Below are 22,748 nucleotides of genomic sequence, written 5' to 3' on the forward strand. Positions count from 1 at the left end.
ACCCGGGGTCACCGCAAAGAGCGCCCCCTAGCGAGGCTCATCCCACACCTCAAAAGGCATCTTCTAAACTTCTATCCTGTTCTACATTTTTTAATGTATCTACATAAGTGCCATGAATGTAGGACTGATCGTATTTAAATATAGTCTGTATGAAAATCACATCCGCAAATATTTTTTTTCTGTTTGGGCGCAATTAACTTTAATTTGGGAAGTTTTGAAGTCTTTTGCAAAATAGTTTTTTTCACGGTGTGTAACTAACTTGAAGAGTCAATCGTTTTCCCGGATAAGCTGCAGTTCACCCTAAATTACACACGTTTACATATTGCCGATAAAATTGGGACAGTTGCCAAGTTTAATCCATTAGTTTATAACAATTACAGTTAAAGACTGACTAAGCTTATGCATTTGGGAAACATTACAAAAAAGAAATTGGAATAAATATTCTTTGCACTTAAACAGTGTAAGCATACCATCAAAGTTAATACTTGCATGCAATTCATATATGTATACAAATACATGTTTGCCATTTAATTATATCGACTGTATTCTTTAATACGTCATTTTCCCGCTTTACATGAAGTATTGGAGAATTTTATTATCCTTTGTATAATCTCAGACATGTTGTAGTTACACGTGAAGTAACGTCCATCTTTTCAAAAGGCAAAGAAACAAAAAAACATCTAAAACTTGCCAAAACAAAACCACTATGGCGTCACCCTTTTGAAAAAACAGCCACGAGTTGTGAAATAATGTGCATCATCATTTATTTCAGTTCAAAATCCTAGTTTCCTAAACAGGTATGTGGTTTAAGGAAATCACTTCCTGTACAGTTAAGGTCAGCAAGGTAACGTTAAGTACAGCGCCATTTGAAAGAGACCGCCTTGCCGTGAGACGTCAGTGTTTCTGAAGAGCAGACTTTTGATGGGGCGCTCCTACGACGGCGTTTCTGGTGGTCATGCTACATTCTCTCATGTTCCTTTCAATTCGCCTAACAGTGTGTTATTTGTCCATCAGGCGCGTAGGAGGTTCTGGACTTGAGGCCATGCACACGCAAGAAGTAAATTCCATCTATTGAAGTCAGCAGGGAAAATGAGACTAGAAAGGACCAACTGAATATACTGTATTTTGGTGCTCCACTACTTATCTTCCTACAGTACTCAAAAGTAAGCTGACATTTAGGATTAGTTAACATTAAGCTACATCCTTAATGGATATTCCCAGTTCCGAACTTTGTCTACAAGCACAAACTGTGCATCCGTTAGCTCTGGGAAATCAGCATTCATAATGTGGACTCAAGTTCATCATCGTCAGTCTTGATAATGAAAACTCAGGGCTAGCAAATTTATCAGAACCCACCCACACTATCCCAAATGTATTGCCCTCCCCTCTCTCTAAAGTCACAAGTGTTTAAAGAAGCCAACATAAGAGTATTACAAAACAAAATGAACCTTAAAGGAAAATGATTGAAGAAGTGACTACGCACCTCGCTGGTAAACCCGTTGGTGGTGGAAACGTATTTGTGCAGCACTATATTGCATTAACTAACTTTTGTTAAATATATGTATATATTTTGTTAGATATATACACAAACTCATGAGCAAAAAAAACTTAAGTCTTAACTTTATTATAATTTGTTTTTAGAACCATAATGGTTTGAGACAAAAAGGGTAAATGCAAATAAAAGTCAAATCAGGTCTTTTTTTTTTTTCTCCATTCAAATGTTTGTCGTCGACGTTGGTAGTAGGGACACTGAATTCAGGCGATTTGGACAGCTCTCTTAATGATGGTTAGCAGGCCAGACGTTGGTGACATGTGGTCCTCAGACAGGCCGCCCGCCCTGTTTCTCTCTCATCCAGGTGTGGATCTTCTCCTTCAGCTCAGGGACTGTAGAAGAAACAGATTGTGAGGAGCGTCAAACAAACTGACATTTGCAATCTTAACCGGCAGTAATTGAATTTGACATGTCGGTGTCCTTTAATCACGCGGCTTAAATCTAAAACTAGAGTTGCTTTGCTGTTCGTATGAGGAAAGACCTTGAACAGAACCGTGTTACCTGACTCCAGCATGCTCTCTGTGAGTGGCTGTCGGTTGAAGGGATCAGTGGGGGAGTTAAGCAGGTGGCGCAGGATGATGGATCGATCCATGATGTTGCCCGAAGGCAGAATCACAGGGTCCGTCATCAGTGTGTCCATCAGAGGGTCTGTTGTAATAAAGCCATATGTACGTTTTAGAGACAGTAGGATAACTTAACATTGCACAAGCTTCAAATGACAATCCTAAAAAAGAGTTTTAGTAGCATCAGCACTGCAGACTCTTTCATTCCAGTGAAAGCCAGTCAGCATATCTGTCCAGTCTGCTCCTTGTGCTTGGACAAGGGTTATTATTCAAATGTTGTGCCTACTTCTGAATCTAGGTAAACTAAGAGTACTTTTGCAGTGGTCTTAAAATTAAGAGTGAAAAAACACAACAAAAAGGTTTATATTATCACCATGTGAGCCATGACTTCAAACCCAGGTGCTGAAAAATATGTTTACGACATCAAAATTGGCAACCACTAAAGAAAATATCCAATAAATACTCAGCGAAAGCTTTTGACGAAGTGTGTGCCCTATATTCAGATGTCACAAGGTTGTTATAGTAGGACTCGTTTCAAAAATAAAACCTGGCATGGGAGATATTAACCACAGAGAAAGACGATACCCAAGCCTCCTGTACGGCACACGCCAGTCAACTGTGGCTGGCATATCTGGGAATCAAAGAAGGTATGTGGGCCACGTTCCCCTTCTAGATTATATTAAGTCGGTGGTTATAGGATAGCCTTGCTATAAACTGTCAGTATGAGCTGCAAACGGCCTGCAGATGTGTGGCAGTCAACTGCAACCGAGGCCGTTGGAGATCCTGTCGCTCTGAACCGACTGACCCGTCTCTGCTTTGGGCCAAAGATTCAGTGACTTGCCAACATGTCATCGAGTTAACCTTAACCAAATGAAGAATTACCTCGATTGATGTTCAGTATAATGCTGCTCTAAGCAATGACCACATTTTAGGGTGTGGAGATTTAAACTAGTTAACTGACGTCAGCTTGGACCTCTGTAATAATGCTGACTATTCAGAAAATGTACTATTGATGTCATGAAATATATAGTGAAACACATCAAAAACTAGCATGCAAATCCAGATTATGGGGAGGAAAAGATGCCGTGTTTCTCGAGACAAGTTACCTCTACTGGAGATACAAAGGAAAAAGCTGCAGGTCTGCTGCTGAGACACAAACCAACACACACAAACCTTTGAACTCGTCAGGTGCGTCACTGTAGTCCATCTCAGACTGGGAGTTCTTGGCAACTATTTCCTCCACCTTGTCCGATAGCAGCTTGAATTTTTCAATGGCAATAGAGGACTTAATGCCAGCCTTCCTCATCTTTGAGATCACCTCTTCAAAAAGCTCGCGGCTGTAAGACCGCTGCACAGAGACCAAAAAGAGGGAACATTTATCAGGGCAAGACCTTAACTGAGTGGCTTTCTACACACAGAACTTTTCATAGGCCGTGAAGTCGAGTTGAAGTAGCACAAACAAGTCATTCAATAAAGTGTTGTTCAACAAGGCTGCACTATCAAGCACGCACAATAATACATACGAATGTTACAAACGTCACACATTAAAAATTAACTAATCTACAGCATTTGGACGTTTGAGTTAAAACACAGGACCAACCTGGTCATCTGCAATTGCTTTAGCAAAGCGGGCACAGTCGAGCTGCAAGTAGATGTCAGTCAGCTGGTCTAAGAGCTTCTTGGGCTCAAAGCCATACTTCTCGGGATTCTCCACCTTCAAGTCCCGACACTTCGGCCCACAAAGCTGCTGGAGGTTAAAGTTCAGCATGGCGGCTAAACGAGGCCCGAGCTCCTGTATGAAAAAGGAGGCACCGTTTAGAAGAGCTTGTTTGGCTCCAGTTTAGGTTGATGATGTTGCCCTTATTTACACATTTGTATTGTATAATTGAGAATCCATTTCAATTCAGTTTATTTGTATAGCCCAATTTCACAAATTACAAATTTGTCTCGGAGTGCTTTACAATCTGTACACATAGACATCCCTGCCCCAAAACCTCACATCGGACCAGGAAAAACTCCCAAATAACCCTTCAGGGGAAAAAAAGGGAAGAAACCTGCAGGAGAGCAACAGAGGAGGATCCCTCTCCAGGATGGACAGATGCAATAGATGTAATGTGTACAGAAGGACAGATTTAGAGTTTAAATACATTCAATGAATATGACAGAGTGTATGAATAGTTCATAGTAGGCATATTCCACGATGGAGACCTCCACGATCCATCAGGCAGATGGCGGTGGGGAGGAGGAGTGGGCGGAGTCTCAACAGTGGGCGGAGTCTCAACAGGACAGTGGCGTAGTCAGGAGCAGGAATTCCACGACCCAGACGATCCATCAGGCAGATAGATCTATGCCGTCTCATAGGGTCCGATGACCCCATGAGACGTGAAGTCAAAAGGACTCGGGAGAAAGCAGAGTTAGTAACGTGTGATTGAGAGATGAAAATTCATCCTTAAGGAGAGAAAAAGAGGAGATAGGTGCTCAGTGCATCCTAAAACGTCCCCGGCAGCTATAAGCCTATAGCAGCATATCAAGGGGCTGGACCAGGTGAACCTGATTCAGCCCTAACTATAAGCTCTGTCAAAGAGGAAGGTCTTAAGTCTACTCTTAAACGAGGTGACTGTCTGCCTCCCGGACTGAAATTGGAAGCTGGTTCCATAAAGAGGAGCTTGATAACTAAAGGCTCTGGCTCCCATTCTACTTTTAAGACTCTAGGAACTACAAGTAGTCCCGCATTTAGTGAGCGCAGCTCTCTAGTGGGCAATATGGTACTACAAGCTCCTTAAGATATGATGGTGCATCACCAATCAAGGCTTTGTAGGTTAAGAGAAGAATTTTAAAAGTGATTCTTGATTTTACTGGGAGCCAGTGCAGAGCAGCTAGTGCAGGAGTGATGTGATCTCTTTTCTTAGTTTTAGTGAGAACACGAGCTGCAGCATTCTGGATCAACTGGAGGGACCTAAGAGATTTATTAGAGCAGCCTGATAATAAGGAGTTGCAGTAATCCAGTCTCAAGTAACGAACGCGTGAACCAATTTTTCTGCATCTTTTCAGACAAGATGTGCCTGATTTTTGAAATATTACGTAGATGAAAGAATGCAGTCCTTGAGATTTGCTTTACGTGGGAGTTAAAGGACAAGTCCCGATCAAAGATAACGCCAAGATTCTTTACAGTGGTGTTGGATGCCAGGGCAATGCCGTCTACAGAATCCACATCACCAGATAATTGATCTCTGAGGTGCTCAGGGCCGATTAAAATTACTTGGTTTTGTCTGAGTTTAACATCAAGAAGTTGCAGGTCATCCATGTTTTATGTCTTTAAGACATGCTTGAATTTTACAGAGTTGGTTGCTCTCCTCTGGTTTTATCGATAAATATAGTTGAGTATCATCTGCATAACAATGAAAGTTTATGGAGTGTTTCCTGATAATATTGCCCAAAGGAAGCATGTATAAGGTAAATAAAATTGGTCCAAGCACAGAACCTTGTGGAACTCCGTGATTAACGTTGGTGGTTATCGGCGTCATCGTTTACAAATACAAACTGAGATCGATCTGATAAATAGGATTTAAACCAAATTAGTGCCGTGCCTGAAATGCCAATCGACTGCTCCAGTCTCTGTAACAGGATGTCATGGTCAATGGTGTCGAATGCAGCACTAAGGTCTAACAAGACCAGGACAGAGAGTAGTCCTTTATCTGCTGCCATTAAGAGGTCATTTGTAATTTTCACCAGTGCTGTCTCGGTGCTCTGGTGTTTTCTAAATCCTGATTGAAATTTCTCAAATAAACTATTATGATGTAGAAAGTCGCACAACTGATTTGCGACCACTTTCTCAAGGATCTTGGAGAGGAAGGGGAGGTTAGAGATCGGTCTGTAGTTAGCCAACACCTCTGGATCCAGAGTGGGCTTCTTCAGGAGAGGTTTAATAACAGCCACCTTGAAGGAGTGTGGTACGTGGCCTGTTAGCAGAGACACATTGATAATATCTAATAGAGAGCCGCCAATTAAAGGCAAAACGTCTTTAAGCAGCCTCGTCGGGATGGGGTCCAAGAGACAGGTTAGAAGTAGAAACCGTTGAAGATAATTGGTCACGGTTGATGGGAGAAAAGCCATCCAAATATACACCAGGGCATACAGCGGTTTCCCAGGCCATTCCACTTGAGGACAGATTGGCACTGGTTATGGGCAAGAGAATATTAATCTTGTCCCTAATAGTTAAAATCTTTTCATTAAAGAAGTTCATAAAGTCATTACCACTGAGGTTTATAGGAATGCTCGGCTCCACAGAGCTGTGACTCTCTGTCAGCCTGGCTACAGTGCTGAAGAGAAACCTGGGGTTGTTTTTATTTTTGTCTATTACTGATGAGTAATAGGCTGCTCTGGCATTACGGAGGGCCTTCTTATATGTTTTAAGACTATCTCGCCAAACTAAGCAGGATTCTTCGAGATTAGTTGAACGCCATATGCGTTCAAGCTTTCGTGACGTTTGCTTCAGTTTGCGGGTCATACCAGGGAGCAAACCTCCTCTTCCTCACTGTCTTCTTCTTCAGAGGGGCTATCGAGTCCAGTGTCATTCTCAGAGAGCCTGTGGCACTGTCAACAAGATGATCAATCTGGGACGGACTAAAGTTAGACCAGGAGTCCTTTGTTATATTGAGATGTGGTATCGAATCAAATACAGAAGGAATCGCTTCTTTAAATTTAGCTACAGCACTGTCAGTTAGACATCTGGTGTAGAAACTTTTGACTAACGGAGTACACTCCGGTAGTATAAATTCAAAAGTTATGAGGTTGTGGTCTGACAGAAGAGGATTCTGTGGGAAGACGTTCAAATGCTCAATGTCAACGCCATAAGTAAGAACAAGATCAAGCGTGCGGCCAAAGCTGTGAGTGGGTTTCTGTACTCTCTGACAGAAGCCAATCGAGTCCAACAAGGAGATGAATGCAGCACTAAGGCAATCATTATCAACATCCACATGGATATTAAAATCTCCAACAATAATAACTTTATCAGTTTTAAGAACCAAACTTGATATAAATTCTGAGAATTCAGATATAAACTCTGAATATGGACCTGGTGGCCAGTACAGAATCACAAATAGAATTGGCTGTAGTGTTTTCCAGGTTGGATGTGAGAGACTAAGAACAAGGCTTTCAAATGAGGTGTAGTGTAATTTTGGTTGAGGATTAATTAATAGGCTCGATTCAAAGATGGCTGCTGATTTCCATTCATTGAGGCTAGAACATATTCAAGTGAGACCATTTTTTTTTTAAAGTCCCGGGTGGGGGCAGCGACACTCACAGGCCTGAGGAAAGGCTTCTGGACTTGCTTGGTGAGGATGTGGAACATTTCAACCGTCTCTGTGGCCAGGGCCAGATAAGAGCGAGACACCCGCTCATCCTGAGTCAGCTGGGACTGGCGACTCTGCTGCTGCTCCTGAAAGTTTACAAGTAAACACAAACAAATATTAATCTAAACTATTCTGCAACAGTAACTTCACAGCCCTGCAGAAATATGAGTACGGGGATAATATGTTGAAGCTTACACAATAACAACGTTGCTATTATTTTGTCTTTGTTGCTACTTTTTATTACTTTAATTCTGTAGTTTCATTGCTGAAAGAAAATAAGCTCAATAATAATTGTTGTCCGAATGCATGTAATTATGTACTACATAATTACATGCATTCCCTAATTATGTAGTACATAAACACAAGTCCCAATGAGGCTGAGCACTGACCCTAGGCAGCTGTTCCCACTGCTCCTTATTCTTCATCTCTTCTTGGACTTCGTGGATACGCTTCAGAGACTCGAGGCTCTCGTCTAACAAGAAGGTGGTGTCATTAATCAGCATGTTGATGTAGCGCACAAACTGTTTGCCAGAGCTAGAGGGGAGTAAGCATGAAAGATGGAAAAGTAAGTCAGATTAGAATCGATCCAAGTCAGACAGCCACTGATTCAAACCCTTATTGTGTCAAAAGCAATCTCACTTGAACTCCTCCATGAAGGTACCATGGTGGGCAAGGTTCTGCCAGAGACTCTTGAAGATAGTACTGATATGGTACCGTATAGTGAATTTATCATAGAACTCGCTGGTGGCGCCGGTATGCTCCACATCTGACCAGAGGAGACAGGTTGTTTTTGTTAAAAAAGGAAAGGATCCATAATTTGCAGTCGAGAATCTCCACGTATCCTATTCTCTACAACAGCAGCTTTGAAATACAGGAGACATAACTCACCAGTGTAGAACTTCATGAGGGCGGGGACCAGCTGTTTGACAGACAACGGGTGATTCTCCATCATTTCAGAGAATCGCTGAGTACGAGGCTGTACAGCGGGGTTGGTGACAAACAGCACCTCAACCAACTTGGCGATAAGGTAAGGGTTCCTGATGTAGTTCTGACTGCAGATGAACACCACCAAGAAGGTGACGATGTCCTGCACACAGGGCTCATATAAAACCTGGGGAGAATACCTTGAAGAAGGGATGAAACAAAACAGATATTACTTAACTCTTGGCTTTAGCTTCATGTGTTGAATTGATATATGTTACCGTGTCTTTTCTGTGATGCTTAGTATCAATATTTTTCTCATAGTGTCCTTTTGTTCAAACTGACAAGGTACAGTGTGAACATTTGCATACTCACATCCACAAGATGTGTTTTGATAAAAACAGGGTTGAAAAATTAGAGAAGTGCGCAAGACTAAACTATTAACTTACTGCACAACAAAAAGCAGAAACTCTGCGACATCTTCAATGTAGAACTCAGGCAGAGCAGCAAAGCTTTTGGGAATCTCAGGGTGCAGCGGCAGGTTAATGCTGTGGAAGGAAGACACAAACATGGTACTTACAGCTTGATTTAACACACACGCTGGGAAACAGAGCATGACTGATGCCACAAAAATAATTTAAAGATGCTTTGTGTGAACGGTTCCTTTTACATCACAACTAACAGTAACAGTCCGTCAGTGACAGGGACACTCACTTGGGGTAGGCAGGGTCCACCATGCGAAGGATGAGCTGGATGACTGTGCTGTAGAATTGCAGACATCTGCGGAGCAGGTTCTCATCCAGAAGGCCCACGTCAGCACATGCTTTGGCGCGCACCAGTTTCTGACCCGACAAAGTCACACAATAAGGATCACTTCTCCCAGAATATACTCTTTCGTAAAATCTTTTACATGTTTAAGCATAGTCCTCATATACATATATATAGTAAACAGAATGTATTTCCAAGTCTGTACGTTTAAAATCAGTGAATGTAAACTAACCTTGAGCTGGGTTTTGCAACGCTTGAGCATCTCTCGATGCCGACTAGCCAGGGGAGAATCTTTCCATTGGCTTTCACTGTTCTTCAGCTCCTCTACAGTCCTAACAAGGGGAATAAACCACATTAAAACACACATGCTATGAATACATGGGTGCATGCGTGTGTTATTAAATTGACGTTCATCTATATATGTATTGTCCCTGAAAACAAATAAATACCTGTTCAATTCGCGGATGGCCCGCAACCTGCGGATGTAACGTCTGCAGCCAGGCAGGATGGATAAATGGTGGGCGTGCAGCGTCAAGAAGAAACATTCAGTGGGGAACTTCGGTTCTGAGAACTTGGTGGGGCCTTCATCTGTCCATGTGAAGAAAGAACATTCATATAAAGAAACACATACCGACATTGGTCAGAACCAGTCTGTAAGTTTCATTACTATAAAATATCAGCTCTACTGCCGAATATAACCCTGAAGATAACGTATCTTGCCACAAAGGTCTAAGATTTCTGACGTATAACTTCAACTGTAATGTACTATAGGTATCCAGCATGTCATGTAAGGACACTATTATTTTGTGAATTACTCCGAATAAAGAAGGCAGAAGGAATTTCAAGACTGTAACACAAGAATGACTCATCGGAATTTTTTTTTTTAAATGTAATCACAGATCTGGCACATCGATGAATCACTCAGAAAACAGATAGTATGCAAAATGGCTCCGCTACGTGTTAACAGATTTCACAAAATGGCAGCAGAATATGAACGATGAAGGCGACTTGCAGTTGTTGAAAGTAACCTTAAAAAAAAGAAAAAAAGAGTCCTTGCTAACAAAAATCTGATTTATTTCTGTCAACTTACGCAGATCCGTCAGCCAGCTCTTGAGCTCCTCCATGGTGGCTTTCAGACGCGTCTCCTCCAGGCTGACAACAAGGCGACATCGTGGGTGGAAAATGTAGTACGGGTCCACTGTCTCCAGCTTGATCTTCATGCTCAGCTGTTGCAGCACCCATAAGAAGCTGAGCATGAAGCCGTCGGTCGACACCAGCTTGTCATCAGTCTAGCAGGAAGAAAAGAGGATGAATTCAGAACGGAGAATGTTCAAAAGCTACAACCTGAATATGACATTTGTTTTATTGTTTTTAATTGGGGGGGGGGGGGGTATCTACAAATTACATTTATTAAATTAATTCTGTTGAATTAATGACTTTTGGAACATACCTGCATCTGAGCTTTCTTCACATTGTAGTTGACCAGAGATGCCATGTAATTAAGCGCTGGCTCACGCGTTTCTCCATTTAGTAGGATGTTATGGAGAACTTTGAACATGTCACCCTAAGAGAAAAAAATAATAATAATGTCAACACATTATTCAAAAGGACATCCATTTAATAAATGTTATGCAGCAGAGACTCACCCGAGCCGACTCCAGGTAGTGCTGCAATGATTGGCTGATGACTCGCGTGTTCTCTATGGTGATGGCTGGGCCAGAGAAATACTTGTCTCCCACTTTTGTCTTCGGAGAAAGAAAAGCATAAAGTTGACTCTTAATTTTCTGTCGATGAAACAGCTTGCCGGGCTTCGTTTTTGCAGTATTATTGCATGAGGTCAACTCAGACACTTTTCAGCATTGGCTACAATCTAAATGACACTCGTTGACTATTTGACTGATCAGATAACTCACATCATCCTCAGCAAACACAGAGAGACTGAGGAAGGCTCCCATGTAGGAAAGTCTCTGGATCTCTCTGCCACAACCAGGGCTCAGAGGTTTGGGACACCACAAAGGCAGCGACGTTACCTGCACAGACCGCCATGACATAGAAGTATTAACATATTTAATTATCTTTTGGTACTAGCAACAATGCAGACGTTCAAGGTTTAAATTCCAGTGAAAGCCACACGCAGTAGTTATGATAAAAAAAATAAAAATAAACGTAAAGGTACTAAGTGAATCTAATGTAAACTCAAAGTACGCTGATTTGAGAGGGTCTTATAGGGTCAGTCATTTTCTATACACAGGGGAATATTGTAAGCATAAAGAAGACTTGGTGTCATGAATAAAATAGGCAGAGCACATTCTTTTGTGGTGATGTCTACCGGCCATGCTGGTATGATGAAGGTGTAAACAGACAATGGAGACAATAGCCAGACCTGCATGTACTTAGAACTACATTGTTTGTCGACATGATTTATAGACAGCCTAAATCTGAGCCATGAGGACATAATGATGAACACTTAAGTGACATAATGTACTGTTGGCCGTCCAAAGGTATACTCACCAAATTGCACACTGGGTGAGTTTTTCCAAACTTGATTTCACAAAGCTCGGCTAATGCCTGCAACAACAAAACAAAACTCAAATTGAATAAATGCTTGACTAACATTTGGTTTACAAGTAAACTGGTAGACATGATGCAACTACCAGACTTCTGTCAAATTAGGAAGTGTGAAATTAGTGGATTCTTCAATATATAATCTACTTGATGCATTTGTAAAACGACAATTAGAACCAACATCACAAAATATTATACACGCCAACTACTTGAACTACTTGAATACACCAAATGCCCAGAGGGCCCAAATCAGACTATATTGCTTTGTGCATGGATGGAGAGTGAGATAAAAGTTAATTATATTGTCAAAGTAGGAAGAACAGGATTATCATATCCATCCAAGAGGAGAAGCAGCAGAATGGCAACACTAGCATACTGAACATTGAAGCACACCGATACATATGCTGTACATCTAGAGCCGTCCCATCAACTGAGCAGACAGGTTGCCCCCACAGGCTCCCAGGACCTCATTCATTCCTTTTGTACTGCAAATCCTCCTTGAACTACATTGAGTCTCAACTCATGCTTGGTACTACAGTATTGGTCAGACCAGGACAACGTCTCATTACCATAAGGGGAAATTTAAAGTTGTCACTGTCGAAGGAACATTCTTTCACTGCAAGAGCCAGCCCATGGAGGATGGGAGTGAAGATCTGAAAACGAGAGAAAACATGTCACGCATCCGTGTCATGTCAACATTTAGAACTGCGTTTCCATCTTACAGCATAAAGATCACCAAAACCTGTTATCACTGACATTCTGTAAACGCTACTTCAAAAAGGTTTGTTCCTCCCTATTAAGATGTACTTTTTTTTATCATTTATAAAATCTAAAGTTAGTACAATGTAGTTTCATCTGTCCATAGAAGTGTATCTATGTGTCTTCCTGCACCACTGAATGCTGGGACAGGTTTCAGCCTAAGTGACACTAAATAAGTATCAACATGCATCAAAACTGGACGGCTGTGCTTCACACCTGACTGAAGGCCCCTTCCTCCTGGTGGGTGATGCGCACCAGCTCTGGAATAAAGCCATATGGAAGGTTTCGACACAGCAGATAAGGTACCAGCAAAGACTGATGCAGAGGGCTCCTGCACATAGGAAAGAGAAGCATTGTGCTAAAAATAAATAAATAAAGTTTCTTGAGTCAAAGTGAAAGCGTAGTTGCTATGGAGACTCAGGCTAAATGGAGGAGGAACAGAAGATACACAAATGTAATAAGCCAAAGATGTCCACAGTGTGTGGCTTGGATGGCTTACCGTGGCTGGGTCAAGGTGCCTTGCAGGACCAGGGAAATATGAGAAATACACTGAGAGCGAATGTTGCTGAGAAGCTGGCTGACATTTGGTTGGCTACAAATCTGAGGGATAAACCGAAGAGGATGAGAAAACAGAAAGCGGTTAGAGGTGTGACAAGATAAATGAGCTGCTCTGGAGAGAGTAGAATCAGTTTTCTCTCACGAGCAAAGCGGCCGCTTGTTTCCAGACCATCTGGCCTGCAGCTCGGCTGAGATACAGACTGTTCTACTGTCCTCGGGACATTTTGTAACCAATTTAGAAGTGGTGAATTAGTAGGCCGGGGCAATGATTAAATATAATTTATCATCTTCCAGGGAATTGGATTGTGATGGAATCATATATTGGAGATATTGTGATGCAAATACTAGCTAAAAATGTATCCGTAAATCTGAATCAATCTTAAAATCTGAGTTCTGCTTTTGGGAAAACCATAATGTAGTTAAATGCTTAAAGTACCGTCTTCATTCGATCACTCAATACGTCTGTGCATGCAATTAAACTGAATGGTGGATCAATACAATGACAAAGGCTTGTATTGATCTCTGAATAGGATTTCCTCTTAAGATTAAATACAAACATAACAGAACAATAATAACCTTTAAAATAAAATAAAAATTTAAAATGTATAAATCAAATAAATAAATATAAAAAAGGTCTGAAAAAGAAGTACACAGAAGTAAACACTTATATGATCCTAATCATTTCTTTAACTTAAATGATAACCGTAATGTTCAGCACATGTACAGATTTCAGTAGAAGGAATAGAAAAGAATAAAATACTTTTCGCGTGAATCAGAACATTTCTTTGGTCCGACAGACGGATACTTTACCTTGGGAGCTTTTCTCTCCTCCATGCCAACACTGTCAAAACGCTCAATGAGGTAGTTCAGCATCTCTGTCTCTTTGCAAGTCTCAATGGTGAAGCGGTCGCTGGCTGAATTGCAGGACATTACTCCTCCAGATGCACCGAGACTATACATGAAGAAAGTAAACAAGAACACAGGAGGGCTTATTACATAACGAGAAACACAGCACAGAGAGATACACCATGAGCATCAAACATAATCATGTATGTATGGTTAAAAAACTCAAGCCAACTCTCATGGGGTCCTGAAAAAAACCAAATGAAGCATTAGTGACAGCATTGCAGCATCTCAGTAATGGGCTCTTGAAAGAGAAAGCGATGATATTGAACAATAAACGGCTGTTTGCAGAAAGTCTTTGAAGCTGGTATTAAGATTCAGCTTGCTGCATTTAATGGTTAGTGGTGAGCTGTAACTGCAAATCCTGTATGCAAGCTGCTTCAAAGCACGAAAACTGTAGAAGATAATAAAAATGTACTTTATTTGTCCATTGAACAAAAAGGCAAAGCAGGGGCATCACCGCTGCCATAAGATGTTCTCGAAGCTAAAAGTGAAATTTGGACATATTGTCAAATAGCAAAGAAACTACCATGTAGCAAATAAAAGTACACTGTGATGTAACCATATTCCTTAACATAAAAATGGAACCAACTTAACCCCCCCAAAAATAGGGACAACTTCCTGCGACTTCAGATATACAGGATTTTGAAGGCGAAAACGCGGTTCAGTTACTCTGGCAGACCGTTGGCAGTTTAATACTTACCACCACATAACAAATTATAGTTCTGGGACCGAATGACCAAAATAGTTCCCGCATTCTTTAAAGATGGCTACATTTACATTGTTTATTACCACTCTACCCTGGTGGGTTTGTGCATCGTGAGTGAAAAGCCTCGTGGGCCCACTGGGACAAGCAGTGGACTCATTACTGAGCGAACGCACACAAACACCGTGCAGCGGTGTACCTGGACCCAAACTGAACCCGTGCAAAATCCTCCTCCTCAGAATCGTCATCACTGCTGTCCTGAGACATGTCAGAGAGGGCAAAGGACAGGACCGACAAGGGGCTAACATGACGAGGAAAGGACACAAGAAGAAAGGGTGGAAGAATAGAGGATGTTGTGCAAGCATGAAGAGACGGAGGGAAAGTGAAAAACATGAAGACAAATGTAGAATGGTAACAAGAGTAAAAAAAGAATAAAAAAGAGGACAAGGAAGAAGGGAGCACTGAGAAAAGGCTGTTTGAGGGTTGCATGCTTTCTTTAGGACTCCTTCTTGTGCTGCTTTTTAAATATTCATTAATGCCATTTTGTCTGCGGCTGTCAGAAAAATGCTCAACCGATAACTGAACTGACTGTCACGATCACTCACACAACTCGTCCTGAGCAAGCCAAGGCAATGCAGCAGAAGCCACAGCTTATTTGCTGCCGAATTTCATAGCAAGGTAGGACCTATAAAACATGTTTGTTACACTATAATATTAGTCGTTTGAAAAAGGTTTAGACCTTAAATAAATACATGTTAGCAACAAGCAATACTAACTTAAAACTAACAAAAACATCTGTTAATAGTCTGAACACCCAGTGAATTAGCATTTTATGTGAGGAAATGCATTTGAAAATGCATTCAAATTATTTGGAGATTGAAATGTTTAACTATTAATTTGATTAAATCCCTCAATCTTAATTGCAATTCCAATTTAGGAAATGCGAAAAATATCAGGTTGTTCTTTTAGACTAGAAGTGTACATATTAGCCAGTTGAGATTATGGTTTGTTTGTGTAGATGAGAACTGACTGCATGAAACTTAGCACAAGAAGCAACAAAAGCCATCTGTTCACACACAACCTCAAATCTGGGGGTTCACAAACAAGTTATGGTTTTAGTATTATTGCTCGCTCAACACACTGACATGCAAATGGAAGATGAGATACCTAGACGGTGGGATCCTGGAAGCAAAGGCGGCCTGTCGGGTATTCGATCTGGGAGAAGGGGGCACCATGGAAAGGGATGTGGAGGAGGGTTGGTTGGGAACCCTGGGTGAGCTCAAGGAGAGGGATTGGGGGCTGGGAGGTGGCACAGGAACTGGGGTGTTAGGAGGAACAGAGGGCCCTGCAGGGCTCAGAGAGGGTCCTAAGAAAGTAAATCCGCTTTGACCAGGACTAGATGGGGAAGGAGCCCCCCAAGGAGAGGTGACAGAGTAAGGCCGATAGCGTTGTGAGATGGGCATTGGGGCAGATGGAGAGTTGAGTATATGTCGTGGAGTAGCACTAGCGGGTGGGCTCGGGGGCACTATGAATTGTGGGGTAGAGGGTGTGGAGGGTACAGTGGGTGTAGTAGGGGCGGGGAGAGATGGGAGGTCCTCTTAGCTGCATCCAATGCCATCGACTGAGGACTACCACACCCATACAGACTGTGGACAATATTGAAACGGTGATTGGCAAAACTCATCTAACAACGATGTCTGAGAAATATAGAAATGATCAAAGCAAAATCAGAACACCGTGAAGACCACAACAAATAACTGTTTCCAATCACATGATACTGATTAAATATCAATAAAGCACACCTTTGAAGAGGTGACCAACCCAGAGCCGTGATATGTCTCTAGGAGTTCAACTTAAAGCTCATTAAACTGAGGCACGGTACTTGCCTGGACAGGGAGCTGGCTCCAAAGGACCCTGCACTGGGGCCCATGGGGCTGCCACCTTGGCTGGAGGGCGGCACTAGCGTCAGACGGTGGTCTGGGGATTTGGCTGCTGCAATTGGCTGAGAGGTGGCGGTCAAGCTAGCGAAAGGGTTGTGGACCCGGGACTGGGTGGACATCATTAAGACTTCCATCAGGATCTGGCCGATCAAGTCTTTAAAGTCAGAGTATACTACAGGAGAGAGGGGGGGGGGGGGGGTCAAGTTATCAAATGCAAAAAGACGGTTGTAGACAAAAGTCAGTCAGATACAAATGTTATTCAATGTCACACCATCTTTAGGGTTCTGGTGAAACTCTGCAGCCATTGACGGGAGAAAGATGACATCTCTATCCTGCTCCTTCCACGATACGCGGAGGATCTTACAAATGAGCTGCAGAGCTTGTTCTTCCGAGACGTCTGAGTTTGCAGAGGCTTCCTGGAGGTGCAGAAATGAGACAACTGCCATTTAGAGAATGAATGCCAAATGGACTAGAGTTACTCCAACCAAGACCCCAATTACATTCTGTAAACTCCCAAACACTCCCTTTATGTTAACACATTTAAAGACTCACTTGATCGAAAGATGGGCATGATCAAAGGCAAGTAATTAAGGATAAAAGACCCTCTCTTTGCAGTAATGTTCAGTGCTGCCGTTTACCTTTTCAGGCAAGTTCCTCTTCTCCTGCGATCGCTGTCCTCCACCTCCATGTTCTCTATCCCTGAGTCCACATCCACCTGGGACATGCTGGAAAAAGAGAGGATTATTAAATCTCTTCATCCTTAAGCAGACAATGTTGACACTCAGACCTCAGTGGTCCATATGAAGCAGCACTATTATCTCAACCGTTAACTGCATTATAATAAACTTCAAAACAAATTATTGTAAGAGCAAAAGTGGCCATGCAAGAAAATGCTATAATTATATAGTTTATTCTACAAATACTTAAAATAATATATCTTTCTAAATTACATGAAGTATCAAGTTACTCTTGAATATTTTTACACCTTTATAGAGAAACAATCTGTTTTATTCATCGAATGCATGTGGTCATCTTGAGAATAAGTTTAGCGATATTTTTATCGTAAACATTTTAATCTTTTATATCTGCTATTATTTAAGCTGTCAACAAGCATAGAGAAAACTAAATATTTGTACAGACACCTTTTAAGTCTACAGCAGAGGACTATTTAATCATCAAGACGGAGCTTTCTGGCGGTGCTTTAAAACTAATCTATTTTCATGGGTAGTACAATATCAGATTTTAAAAAAACTCACCTCTTTTCACAGGAGGCAGTGTCAATGTCCATACTCTGTGATCGGGACAGACTCTGGGACTGAGTCTCAAGGCTGTTGGAGGGGGAGCTGGAGAGGGAGCTCACGCCCTCGCTGCTCTGACTACCATAGACCACCCCTGCAAAAGCAAAACATCACAACTGAGCGCCGTTGAAGGTTTTACATCCGTTTGCTTTTTAAAAAAGTCTTGACTTATCGAATCTCTGCGATCGAAGGCCCCACACCTTGGAGAGACCTACCAGAGGAGACACGGTTTGCAATGACAGATTCTTCTTCTGGGTCTCCTCATTTACAGGACTGTCTCAGAAAATTAGAATATTGTGATAAAGTTCTTTATTTTCTGTAATTCAATAAAAAAAACAAAAATGTCATGCATTCTGGATTCATTACAAATCAACTGAAATATTGCAAGCCTTTTATTCTTTTAATATTGCTGATTATGGCTTACAGCTTAAGAAAACTCTAAAATCCTATCTCATAAAATTTGAATATTTCCTCAGACCAAGTTAAAAAAAAGATTTATAACAGCTGAGTGTTTGTCAAGGCTCAGGAAACCCTTGCAGGTGTTTCGAGTTAATTAGACAATTCAAGTGATTTGTTTAATACCCTACCAGTATACTTTTTCATGATATTCTAATATTTAGAGATAGGATATTTGAGTTTTCTTAAGCTGTAAGCCATAATCAGCAATATTAAAAGAATAAAAGGCTTGCAATATTTCAGTTGATTTGTAATGAATCCAGAATGCATGACATTTGTTTTTTTAATTGCATTACAGAAAATAAAGAACTTCATCACAATATTCTAATTTTCTGAGACAGTCCTGTATATTTTGTGGTTGCAGCCCATGCAGCCATTGGCTTCAGTCTGTCATGTATTTGCATGATTAATAATAATAAAAGAAAATATATCCTGATTTAAGTTTTGTACAGTATGGAGTCACGTTTTTTAAGTACCTTTTGTATATGCTTGAAGCAGCCACTCAGTGTTACTGTTTTATTTAAGAAAAATAGTTTGGCCCCACTAAGTTAACAAAAGGCTCAGATTGGCATTTTTAAGATTAACATGGTGTGTCACACCTTTATAAACCCTGATTAAAGCAAACAGGTAGAGAGAAAGCTGATTAGCCCCCATGATTTTACTATGGGTGAAGTGCAGGAATTAGCAACTCACTCCTGGTTGCACAAAATCATACAATTACAAACAGTCAAGTAAAATTAATACTGTATACAGTAGTTATGTCAAGTACAATATTAATAACAAATACATTAAGATACAACGAAGGCTTGCATGACTGCCATGAAGAAAATCTAAAATGTCCCCAATTCTAAAAAGTACCACAGGCCCTACAAGCTATAAAAAGGCAGCCCTGTATAGAAACAACACCACATATATGCACACCTACAAACAATGCCAGGAGATAGTCAGTCTAACCATGCATGAGTCACTGGTGTATTTTCTAGAGCAACGCATAAAAGCATCATTTCTCACTGCACAGCAAGCCTACACTTTGTGTCCCGCAGGGACACTGGGGATCACAACAAACTGCTGCCGTTTGTGGGGGCATGACTAGTTCTCGCTGTTCAAATATCAAGGTCACACAGACAAAGGTCCCTTTCAGTGTTGAGCACAGACGCCAACATCCAAGGTTGATTTATCTTCCAGGCCTCAGAGACCATTATCAACCCTGGATGAGTAGCATGATAGAGTTGTTAGACGAAAGATTACAAAAAAGGTTGATTCTATGGTGACAACCTGAGAAAGCCAACTGGTTAATATTGATCCAAAATCATAAAGGATTTACCCTTAAGTATTGCCTGCAATAACTGTCATTTTGAGAAACTGGCTGAATACATCTCAAACGTGTAGATCAGGGGTGCTCACACTTTTTCAGCATGCAAGCTACTTATTATGTGACCAAGTCAAGGCGATCGACCGACGGGACGGGGGGGGGGGGGGTGCTAGTGACTTTTTCTTTGCTCTGTCCGTCCCGATGCGCGCAAACCGGTGTCGGGAGCTCCGCGGCACACGAGACGGCGGGCAGAGGACTGTTAACGCGACACGTAGAAACAGAAATGACATGCTGCTGCTGTAATGTGGCGCAATAGAGAAAGTGACAGGGGGGCGGGCCAAATTTTTTTTATGTCATGCGATCTACCAATACTACGCCGCGATCGACTGGCAGGTCGCCGCGATCGACCGGTCGATCGCGATCGACGTATTGAGCACCCCTGGTGTAGATCTTACTCAGTTCTTCTTACCGGAGGTGCCCACAGGGACATGGCAGGGTACCACTGTGTACATTGAGCCCCAATGATTGAGAGGAAGCTGGTGGCAGGGGCTGGGGTGCGACACCTGAGGGTCCAGGGAGGGGTCCAGGGGGGGTCTCTCTCTGTGGAGATGTCACAGGTGTGCTGAGAGGGGTGCCGGGCTGTGACGTCTGTCCCACTGCCAATCTTGCCAGTCGCCTTCTGCGGATCTTGAATAATATAACAGTACAATTACATATCCACTCAAAGTACTATGAATGCTCACTCTACAAACCTGCATTATATGAAGTTAAGAGGTACCAGGACTGTTAAAATGAATATCTATAGGCATCTTCTTTTTTTATATATATATATATATGGTTGAACGATTGACAATCAGCTTGAATAAAAACACACGTACAGTGACATCTTTTCATGAGCAGTCTTTGATCATTAGTCCCAGACAAAAGACACATAATAGAAAAAAAAATTTCTCATTCAGCGCCTTTTCAAAACACACACACAATGTTACGAACAGTCAGATGTGAGAAGGCTACTCGTCGTGCAACTCGGTGGAAGAGGCTGAACGTTACTATAGAAAATCAAGCGCACACTTGCTCGAGTAGCCAAGTGTTCACTAAGGTTACAAATTAGTACCCCTTTCTAAAACGATGCGCGTTGCCCAAGTGGCCCGGATCAGTGGCCACACAGTTCATTGCACAATGGTGGCCCGGTGTGTGTTTTTATGCTGAGTCGTCTCGCAGGCTAATTTTTGTGCGTTAGCAAAAACAACGTTAGCAACTGACAGCTAGCAGGAAAATATGCCAAATCCACAATCAGTCATACAATAAAAAGGTGTGGGCAAAAACCACATAGCAGGGAAGAACCAGTCAGTGTATCGATATTAATCCAGTGGTGTATATGCTCTCTAGCGTGTCGGTAGCTAGTTAGCGCTCGACTCCGGCTAATTTAAAAGCACGTCCGCTGCTGGAGACAGAAACACACGAACACGCCGGGTAAATCCCGTTACATCCAGTGACTCTGCTCAATAAAGGTCGGAGAGGTCGCGCTGGGTAACGCGCGTGCATGTAACGTCATGTTGGTGTTGAACGAGCATTACATGTGGAATTGTATCGAGGATACGTTTGTTAAACGAGGCTAGCCCCGGAGCTAGCTTTAGTCGCACCTCTCGTGGGCTAGTAAGGCTAGTGGGAAACTCTTCGACATGAGGTCCGAAGGGAACTAATTCATTAAAATACATATTGCAACGCGAAGCAAAACAACGCTGGAGCGGTTATCGGCACTCATGTGGCGCGTTTCGCAGCGTCGCCTCACCTCGTCTGCGCTCAACTCCTCCATCGCAGCTCCGTTAGCTGGCTGTTTCACTGAACCGCTTTGATAAGTACCAGCCAGAGCCAGCTAGCTAGCCTTTATTAGAACCGAATATGCATCGTCCGACCCGAACAACAAATACGTGTCAGTCTTGATTGTCTTCAAGATAATAATAAACTGTGACGCCGGTGTATGGAGGATGGCGAGATGCAGGTCCTCCGAAACGTCTCTCGTTTGCTAGTTGTCTACCAAGAATGAAACAAAAAGAAAAGTAGTTAGCTATTATACGTCAAAACACAAGGGCGGCCATTTTGGTTCTACGCGGTGTCACGTGACTTCACGACTGGGGGAGGTTTGAGGCTTCATTGTGTCGCTAAGATAATTGTGATATGTTCGCCGTTATGTATGTGTATGTTCTTGTGTCAGTCAAATGGTTTGCAGGACTCGTAAAATTGACTTATAGCTGTTCGAAATGAATCCAAATACGCCTTGTGTTTCCCTTTTCCTCCTGGAATACCAACAGACCATGTAGTTCATTAAACTGAATTGATTCAGCACAAACCAGACTGAATTAACAAAACTATGCATTATTATGCTAATATCATATATTGATATATAACAGGAACTGTCAGGGAGACTAGAGCAAATAGAGTAAGGACCACATTTTAACTCAGACATTATGACACACCACACCACTATGACTCATTGCATTCTACTATGACGTCTCACTACACTTCTAGAGATGCATTGCACATGCTCACTGCACTCTAGCAGACTCAGGAGATCACAGTTAAAAGCTCAGTTCTACTCTTTGTTCATTACAGTCTGCTGTTTATGAGGAGCTGCTGTGACGCTTGCAATATTTGACAGATAGCCTACTGATGCGTATCTTATTGAAGGACTGGGACGTCATAGACGATGTCATCATCCCCAACACTCAAGGAAAAGTTGTTGAGGGAGGCTTATTTTCCATGATGACATGTTTTCAACGTGACTGACCTTCCAGGAGCGAGGTTATAAATACACCCCTTTGTCTTCGGCTGTTGTAAGGAGGGCTTGGAGACAGAGATGGAGGGACGCAGCAGCTCTCGCTCTCCTTCAGATCCAAGTTCAGAGCTGCAGGTTCAGTCCAAGACACAGCCGCTATCTCTGCGTGCACCAACAATAACCTGTCCTGTAAATGCAGCACTGCTGTCACATGTCAGGAGTCCCACTCGGGTAGGACTAAGCCAGTTAAGGTCATGTATCGGATAATCAGACAAGTTAATTAAAATGAAACTTTGGTTGTGCAAAATTAAAGGTAAATT

At 42.0% G+C, this 22,748-nt stretch overlaps 1 protein-coding gene across 3 annotated transcripts; it reads right to left on the reverse strand.

The window, feature by feature from the left end:
- Positions 1–747: 747 nt before the first annotated feature.
- ube4b (ubiquitination factor E4B, UFD2 homolog (S. cerevisiae)) lies at positions 748–17,995 on the reverse strand. Of its 3 annotated transcripts, XM_056424119.1 has the most exons (25): positions 17,843–17,995; positions 17,225–17,311; positions 16,858–17,002; positions 16,533–16,758; positions 13,848–13,989; positions 12,979–13,079; positions 12,696–12,810; positions 12,290–12,373; positions 11,667–11,723; positions 11,069–11,185; positions 10,802–10,900; positions 10,606–10,719; positions 10,246–10,444; positions 9,605–9,743; positions 9,388–9,487; positions 9,102–9,229; positions 8,837–8,935; positions 8,355–8,590; positions 8,106–8,232; positions 7,856–8,000; positions 7,418–7,552; positions 3,716–3,907; positions 3,289–3,463; positions 2,054–2,200; positions 748–1,884 (listed from the first exon to the last, which is right to left on the reverse strand). In XM_056424119.1, the coding sequence occupies exons 3-25, from the start codon at positions 16,889–16,891 to the stop codon at positions 1,820–1,822; spliced, it is 2,976 nt and encodes a 991-aa protein (XP_056280094.1). In that variant the 5' UTR covers positions 16,892–17,002; positions 17,225–17,311; positions 17,843–17,995; the 3' UTR covers positions 748–1,819. The 3 variants fall into 3 exon arrangements, with proteins under 3 accessions (XP_056280094.1, XP_056280091.1, XP_056280093.1); XM_056424116.1 differs by lacking the exons at positions 16,533–16,758; positions 16,858–17,002; positions 17,225–17,311; positions 17,843–17,995 and adding exons at positions 14,846–14,947; positions 15,814–16,230; XM_056424118.1 differs by lacking the exons at positions 16,533–16,758; positions 16,858–17,002; positions 17,225–17,311; positions 17,843–17,995 and adding an exon at positions 15,814–16,230.
- Positions 17,996–22,748: the final 4,753 nt, after the last annotated feature.

The sequence above is a fragment of the Pseudoliparis swirei genome, chromosome 9, assembly GCF_029220125.1.
Source record: "Pseudoliparis swirei isolate HS2019 ecotype Mariana Trench chromosome 9, NWPU_hadal_v1, whole genome shotgun sequence".
NCBI lineage: Eukaryota > Metazoa > Chordata > Actinopteri > Perciformes > Liparidae > Pseudoliparis > Pseudoliparis swirei.